The 8,485-nt window shown below is 41.2% G+C and overlaps 1 protein-coding gene across 1 annotated transcript in view; it reads left to right on the forward strand.

The window, feature by feature from the left end:
- Positions 1–7,460, forward strand: part of lcor (ligand dependent nuclear receptor corepressor) — a 74,589-nt gene extending 67,129 nt beyond the window's left edge. Inside the window, exons 6-7 of the mRNA XM_085409171.1 lie at positions 282–372; positions 4,933–7,460. Of these exons, the coding sequence (XP_085265297.1) occupies positions 282–372; positions 4,933–6,070 (1,229 nt within the window). The 3' untranslated portion in view covers positions 6,071–7,460. The remainder of the gene's footprint in view (positions 1–281; positions 373–4,932) is intronic.
- The last annotated feature ends 1,025 nt before the right edge of the window (positions 7,461–8,485 follow it).

Below are 8,485 nucleotides of genomic sequence, written 5' to 3' on the forward strand. Positions count from 1 at the left end.
GGAATCCTAATAGATTCAATTTCAGTCACAGGTGGATTCCTTTCTTTGTTTTTACTTTGTGTTTTGCATTACAGACAAATTAATAATCGGAAATAGAGAAAATAATATAAAAAAACACTGTTGTCTCCCTCTGAAATAGTTTCTTCGAGGATGTAATTGTAGACATATACAGACATTTACAGTAAGGGTTACATCTCTTTCCAAAGAAAAGCAGTGTATTGAATAGAGCTGGAGGTCAGTTGTGTTTAATCTTTTTTTCTCTCCTCTTTGTTTATTCTCAGATGGCGTCCTAGACCTCTCCACAAAGAAGAACCACAGTGCAGGCAGCCCCAAAGCTTTGCTCAACTTCACCCCCAAACCTGGACTCAAAGGGTAAGAAAGCAAACTAGTCTATTTAACCAAAGCAGCTCAGTTATTTGCCTGAAACAGCACTGGTGAAAGAAATAAAGCAGTGTTGTAATTTTGCACTACACTTCACAGACAAAACTTGGCAGTCTCTTTATGGCTGTCAACCATATTGATTACCAAATACTTATTAATTAATGAATATTTGATTTAACTTAAATAACCCTATTAAACTCAATTACAGCTCCATATTTTTTCTTGATCTCTGCTAAAGTGGCTTTAGGCTCCAGTCACACATGCCTAGAGACTGGTTGCCAAACATCTGACAACCTCCAGGTGCTAAGGAAAAGTGCGGATTCTGTGACCGGTTGATGATCTCCAGCGTAGAAATTAGTGCAAATACCCACAAGCTATTCAACCAGCAGTGAAACAGCATCTTTTGAAATGTGTGGGTTGCAGTGATAAAGAAAAACGTTACTTTTAAAGCAAATGTTTCTGGTTTCCATTGTGATTTTTCAAGTTTCACTGCAGCTCCGAGGGTAAGTGGCGAGTGTTTCCAGACTGGTCAGTCTCTTCCATACAAACTATGAGCAATCGCAGCAAACGGCTGTCAACCAAAGTAATCACAGGGAAGTTTGTGGTGCAGTACCCTCTCTGTGGCAGATATAATGAGCTCTCATTTCACTTTATGTGAGATAAGAAATTTTAGCTCCTCTCCATGATGCCAGCTTTCTTCTGATTGGCTGCTACTGCAAACAGAAGGTTGGAAGATCAAATGCTTGGGAACGCTGCGGTCTCAGCCAAAGCTGTCTGGCTGAGATCAGAATATTAGGGAATTGACATCACACAGAGCCCAAAGACCCCAAACTGTCTGAAATTTAGAGAGACAAACTGAGCTCTTGGATCATAGAGATTATTTGTAAATAAACTGTACTGGCCTCATTATTCAACCTATAGCAATATTTAATATAGACCTTCACCACTATATGAAACACATCTAAATAAAAAGCATAATCTCTCCTCTGTTTTGTACAGTCAATATTTGCACCATCAGTATATACTGCATGCATTCACAATAGATTATTTTCGTGAAAAGGAGCTGCAGAGTAGATCTGTCAGTTTATGAACCTGTATTCACTTTGGGTTGAAAGTGGGGAGCTGTTAACAGGTAAATTATAGGTCATCAGATTTTGTTATGACTGCACTACTCTATCTTGTTATGCATACTCGATATGGCTGTCATCACTAAATAGTGCCTTTTTTAAATAAATAAAAAGTGACTGAGAAAGAGCTGTGTGATGCTCCCATACTGTTAGTTCAGCTAGGCCACAGAGTCAGGCTCAACCTTAAGCCTGGCAGATTCACTTTTCCTTGGCTGGCACTTAGCTGACACCCTTCCACTCATCAGCTGCCCACAGTTGCTGCACATCTGCAAGCCACTTTTCAACCCACATCCACCCCAAGCCCTCCTCCCTTCTGTGACATAACTGTTGTCATTGATTCCTGGTCTGTGTCTCTGTTGGGGTCTTGCTGCTCCCACCACCATTAAGTGTAATTCATGGAACCACGTATGTGTCAGTTTTGCGTAGGTTTTTTGGCTACGCAGGATTTTTGGGTATGCAACCAACACAGACGTGCTTGCATGCGGTACTTCAAAAAAGCAACGGCGTGTAGGCTGACAGTGATGATGCTCTGTGTAGGAAGAATGCTGACTGGTTGAAAAGTAGGTTTAAACAGGAAGGAGAAAAAGTGTGAAAAAATAATCAGAAATTTAAAGAAGCCCACAGAAGAAGCAAAGCAAATATTTTGCACAGTTTTTAACACTCAGTTTCAGTCCACTGCAAAAATCTCTGTCTGTTATGACTGCTGTGTTCTCCGTGGCAGGGGCTAAGCTAAAAGATTAACAGCAGCCCACAAACACTGATCTGTAGGCTACTTCGCAAGAGTAGTCCATAGTTGTTCCACATGTTTTGACACTGCCCCCAGGTGACAGTGCACAGCTACAACATGTAGATGATCAAGAAAGTGTGTTTCTTTCATCGAGAATCTAGTAAATCTTTCTCAGATGTTAAAGATTTTAAATCATGTAGACAATAAAAAGAGTTTGTGTTTATATTCGGTACTATGCTATTCGTTCATCCAGCCAAAGGATTCATAAGGGTATGTTGTGGCGAGGCATAATCTCTCTGTCTACAGTTCACAAAAATCACTCCACCTCCTGCAGTGTTGGTCAGAATTTAACCGAACTTCACCACAATGAAAGCCTAATGGGAAAAAGGTCACATTTGTTAATTTGTGGGCGAGAATTGCGATGGATCTTGAACTGGATGAATTATTACATTGTTCTGATGATAAATGTATTAATTAGTTATTATTAATCTCTGACTCTCTTTTAAACTGTGTTTTTTGTCCCTTGGTCATGGCAGATGTTTGCCACTTCCAGATCCTGGTTCTGTTCAAGCTTTCTTCCTATTAAAAGGGAGTTTTTCCTTCCCACTGTCGCCATTTGATTGTTCAAAGGGGGATGTTTGATTGTTATAATTTTCCTCCGTATATAAAGCGCCTTGAGGTGACTGCAGTTGGGATTTGACGCTATATAAATAAAACTGAATTCAGTTGAATTAAAGTCAGTTAGATTCTTGATTTTACAGAAAATACACTTTCTTTGTAAAGCTGAGCACAGGACTGCAGGTCTTGAAGAGATTGTGTCCATATTCAGTTTCTCCACATTTCTCCACTTTTATTCTTCACTTATTGATTTTACTCTAATGAACTATCATTAGTTTAATGGTAAGTTTATATAGATTTGTTTCATCAACCCAACAGTGTTACAATAGCAATATCAACATGACTTTGTCCTGCAGAAAAGAAGCCTTTGTCAGTGTCTTAGTGAACTTTCTTTGCATTGCATTCTGTTAACTATTGATGAACATAATTTTCCTTGAGGTTGTGTTAAGAATCATGTGTGTACATGTGTGCGTCAGGAGGGAATAAACAATTTATGCTAATTGCGGTGGTCATTTTCATGAAAACCTTTGATCTGTACTGTAGGTCAAATATGGATTGAAACAGGTTCGATTCAGAGAGCATATGCGACTGCAACTGCTGCACTGAGATGTTATGTTAAATTTGGGCATGATGTAGTGGTGTGCAGGTTTTAGTTTAGTTTACGGCTTCCTCATTTTACCCCAAATACTCTGTGATAGTCTTGGTTCCTGTCTGATCACCTGTGTTTGTTGCTAATATGAATGATATTGCGATCAAGGTTACCATAACAGAAAAATATTAGGTGAAAACTGACAGACACTCAGATGCTTTTTTTCTTACCCTAACATAGCAACAGATTTCCTGCTGACAAACAAGGCTATAGCCCAGCAGGTAAACCTTGGTGAAGTATTTGCACAACACGATTAAAACACAGTTAGAAACAGCACCTTAAGCCTATGAGGATAGGTCTTCCTTCTAAGGATTGAAATGTCTCAAAAGTCCTGAGGCACCAGGCCTATGAGCCTCACTACCAGTGGATTGCTGTTATCCTGAAATGTATCTGGACAAATCTTCTATTTGTGAATAGTGCTTCTAATTGATAACGCACTCATATGGACTTTGAAGTTTGATGACAACCAATGATTGTGGCTGATACCTGTAATATTCTTTGGCATCTGTTGGTGTTCTCCTACTCAAAAAGTGCAGTCACAGCCGTATCCTTTATTTGGGCACATCGTCCAGGTACGTTAACAACCAACCTAACATTGGGCAGCTCATTTTGGCATGTTTATTATTTTTAATTATTTCTTCATATATTTGAAACAATTTTGGAGGTCATGTTCAGGCCAGTCAGCCCTTCCTACCCCGTGTTTATCAGAAGGCTTAGCCTGTTTCTATTGTGACAGTCTTTGATATCATTCAACTTCCCCTCTAGAGAACCTCTTGCCCTGTGGTCCAGACTTACTCCACCTTCACTGCAGCTGGCAGTAATACTTAAATAATAATGATTAGAACAAGGATTTCCATCACAGCAACTATTTACCAACCCTGGCATCTGTTAGTTAACATCTGACTACCGTGTCTCATGCAAGGAGAGACTATGGAAGGCAACTGGTTATTGCTGTAGAAATATAAATACAATTCAGTTCTGTTGGTAACGGCAAAATTAAACCACCTTCATGCAGTGGGTTACATAAAAAAGCAGCAATTGAGATTTATTTAGACCAAAGAAAAAACTATAATGCCATGCATCCTTGTGCTACATTATATTAAATGCAGCTGCAGTAACTGCAAATAGCTAATTGATGCTCAGTAATAATGTGGGAAACAGCAAATGTTCTGCTTAAAAAGAAAACGTGTTGCATAAAAGATGTGAAAGATTTGTTTTATTAGGTTGTCAGTTTTAGCTTTAATTAATCACTCAATACTGTATGTATTAAAGCATCAGTTCATATAAGTGCAAGATACGGTCTGTTGCTCTTTTCTCTTTTTGTAATTACCTCAGTTGTTTCAAATCTACCCCTGTCTTAAAAATAACTTTGATCTTATATGAAGAACTGTGTTCCTGAAGTTCTTTTCTTCGTCTTCTTCTCCATCCAGACTTTCAATCAAAGCAGATCATACCCTGCCAGAGGCGGAAGAGGAGGATGGGCTGCTGCAGAAAAGTTTGCAGGACGCAATGAGGGAGAACTACGTCAACTCTAACTCCTTCAAGCCCCCACTGGCCCGCTCGCTGCGTATTAAGGAAGAGCTTCTCAGCCAGAAGCATCGCCTTCTGAGTCAACCTCCTGCTCTTTCACTGTCTAATCTAGAGTCAGCTGGCTTGCTCAGTCATAGCCAGTCCCATTCCTTGCTTGGCCAAAAGGGTTCTTCTTCATTTTGGGGGAGTAAGGCTCACCTTGAAAGCCTAATGAAGCTGAAGCAGGCCAGTGGAGCTTTGAGCGACCTCAAAGACCTGCCTACATTCCTGGAGCATCAACACCACAACCACCACGGAGCCTTCACCTTTAAGAGTTCCCTTCATCATCACCACCACAATCAGGTTTCCAAGGCCCAACATCATCACATTGAAGGAAAGAGAGACCAAGGCCACTCTCCGCCTGTTGACCTGAAAATCCCCCAGGTTCGGGGCATGGATCTTTCCTGGGATTCCCATTCCTCTGAGCTTTATGGCTACGGTGCAATGGGGGTCGGGGGTGGTGGCCATGGGGACAACACTCTGAGCCGGAAGCTAAGAGCCATTCTGCCAAAGCAGAACCGCCGAGGAGGAAGCCTTGGGAGCCTCTTGGATGGGGCTGCTGAATATTGGAACTCAGACTTGGACCACTCAAGTTCTGGGCCGGCGTACTCCATCTCAGATGTGGAAGGGGACCCAAGCTCCAAGCAGCCAAGGAAGAAGAGAGGCCGATATCGCCAGTACAACAGTGAGATTCTGGAGGAGGCCATAGCTGTAGTGATGAGCGGGAAGATGAGCGTGTCCAAGGCACAGAACATGTATGGGATCCCACACAGCACCCTGGAGTACAAGGTCAAGGAGCGCATGGGGACCCTGAAGAACCCCCCAAAGAAGAAGCTCAAGCTGATGATGAAGATGGAAGCAGGAAGCCAGGAGTTTCCCAACGAGTCAGAGAACACGCCCACTGCAACCCCACGAGGCGACGGTGCATCGCTAGCAGCTGCCGAGCTCAAGGACAATGTAAAAGAAGAAATCGATGATGATTTCAAACCGATCGACTAAACGACTTACACATGTAAACCTCAACTGACTTAAGTAATTTGAAAATGGATGGGGCTTTATTTGTGCCAATTTACTTTGCAGTATCTGGGTGAGCACAAATGCAGGGATTATATGAGGAGGATTCTTAAACTGGAGAGACACAACTAATCGGATGGTTCTTAACTAGTGTCATTTGAGCGATGCTATAGAAGCATTTGTTCAGCTTTTCTATTCAGGGGCTTAACAAATGCAGCTAAAGACATTAGGTAAATGACAATTATTTACGCATGCTGATAATCCCCAACCCCCAAAAATTCTCTCCCGTCTTTTATGAACTTGATACACTGAAGCATTGCTGCTTATAAATGCAGTCTGCTTTGGATTAATATGATAATGATGGGGAAAAATAAGGGGAAGGTTGAAAATTAACTCCTTAGAAGAAGTGACAAATTGGTCCCTTTATCACTCCCCTCTTGCTCATCAAGTACTAGCTCAAAATTGCAACTGTAAGGTTTAATTGTACCATTGATATTCCTCAGTTAGGGTTCGGAATCAAACCCACTCTCTTATTGCCAGGTAGCCATGACGCTTTAACTGAAAATCCTTTTCTTTCCTCCTTCAAATATTCTGCTAATTTCCGTGCGGACGAAAAGCAAGAATAACCCATCCTTTTTATGAACGAGAAGACACAAAAGTCATTCAGGGATGCATGTTTGTGAGTTTCGTGGACACTACTGACTTCTGTAATCGAATTCTTTTCCTCTATCTTTTCGTTTGATTTGTTTTGCTTTCTTTTGCACTACATTTTGAGTCTGGCGCTTACAGACCAGGTTACCTCGGCATTGTTGCCCATGCATCATGCACTTATTATGGTCTGTCGCTGAAGCCCAGTCACAACTTTGCAAAGGGTCAGAGGTGCACATCGCCTGCATACGCTGATTCATATTCAGATGCAGGAGGCTTCTTTAACCCTCTTTTTTGCCAAGGGACAATTTAAGGGGTGATCTGCTTATGGATCAGCGGGGGGGGTTTAAGGCGGAATGCTACCTCACGGACCTCCATCAGTCTCTCACTGCTGATCCTGGAAAGCCGGAGCCACCCGCAAACGGTGACTAAAGTGAGCTCACCCTCTCATGAAGATCGTTACTGGACAAATGCCTTTTAGGATCAGAATGTGAAACTGTGCTGCTACCCAGTTCATTATCCAGTTCCTATAGAGGCTTTAGTTAACCTAAGCTAATGGATTTTGGCTTCTTAGCTAATGACACCATATTGCTGATGTTGTTTTTTCTTTCCTTTTTCTAATCAAAACCAAGCAGAAGCAACTCACATGAGTTTTAAAAGAAATTCTTCTCCCTAAAACTTCAAAGATGGTTTTAAAGGCAGTTTACTACAACAATGTGCATTTATTGTGGGGTGTTCAGTTTGGGGTGGTGGGTGGGTAATATGCAGTGGGCAGGGGTAGTTGGTAGGTGGGGGAAAGGCAGATTTTAATATATTATAACTTATTATGACTGAATATGTAAAAGCCAATCCATGATTCTGGGTGTTTTTTCTCTCTCCTCATTTTTAACTCAGGGTAACTGAGACAGATGTGGATTACAAATATGGTAATTTCCTGTTGGACCTAATAGTAGATGAAAAGAGGACACGGCAAGCTTCTCACCAGTGCTTTGACTCTGGGAGGGCCATATGGATAATATGGCGGTGCCATAGCAGCAGATAGACCTTTGTGGATTTGTGGATTTATGGCGCTGAACCTCTAAGATAGCACTTTTTAAACACAAGAAGAAAAACAAAGGAGAAAGAAAGTTTAAGGTTATGCATGCAGTGTAGCTCTTTTCTGAGGAATACAACAGAGGAGGCAATGAGGAGGTCAGAGAGATGGCATAAAAAAAGCTTTAGTGTTTCTGAAAGGTGCAGCTTGGATCCAAACCACTTATTTTCCTCTCAATTACCTCCACCATTTAAAAAGAAAAGAAAAAAAGTTTGACAGCTTGAACAAGTTCAGTTTTGTGTAGTGTTGTCTCGTTGTTTTCCCCTCCCCTTCGTCGCTAAATGGCGCTCTTCGCTCCTGACACTGCCTGGTGCTCACCCAGTCTGTGAGATTTTTGACATGAGAATTGTAACTCTCTGCTCAGATGAAATGACGATGATTCACTCCTTTTGAAATGTATTGTACATTTTATTTATTTGATTTGATTTTGTTTATTCTCTTTTAACAAATGGCATGCACCACTATTTTTGGCTGATTTTGGGTTTGGGCCAATTCAGAATATTAATCTTGAGAGTAATAATAATCCAACACAGTTAAGTATTGAATCAATCACAATCTAGTTATGATTAGAATCATTTACTACCTGTTGCAATCTTCTCCCACCCCTGGGGTTACTGGTTGTCCACTTTGTGTGACTGCCAGGCATGCAAAGCTAACTG

This window comes from Rhamphochromis longiceps, linkage group LG6 (genome assembly GCF_057381845.1).
Source record: "Rhamphochromis longiceps isolate RC_006_pf linkage group LG6, R_longiceps_female_GT1.1, whole genome shotgun sequence".
Taxonomy (NCBI): domain Eukaryota; kingdom Metazoa; phylum Chordata; class Actinopteri; order Cichliformes; family Cichlidae; genus Rhamphochromis; species Rhamphochromis longiceps.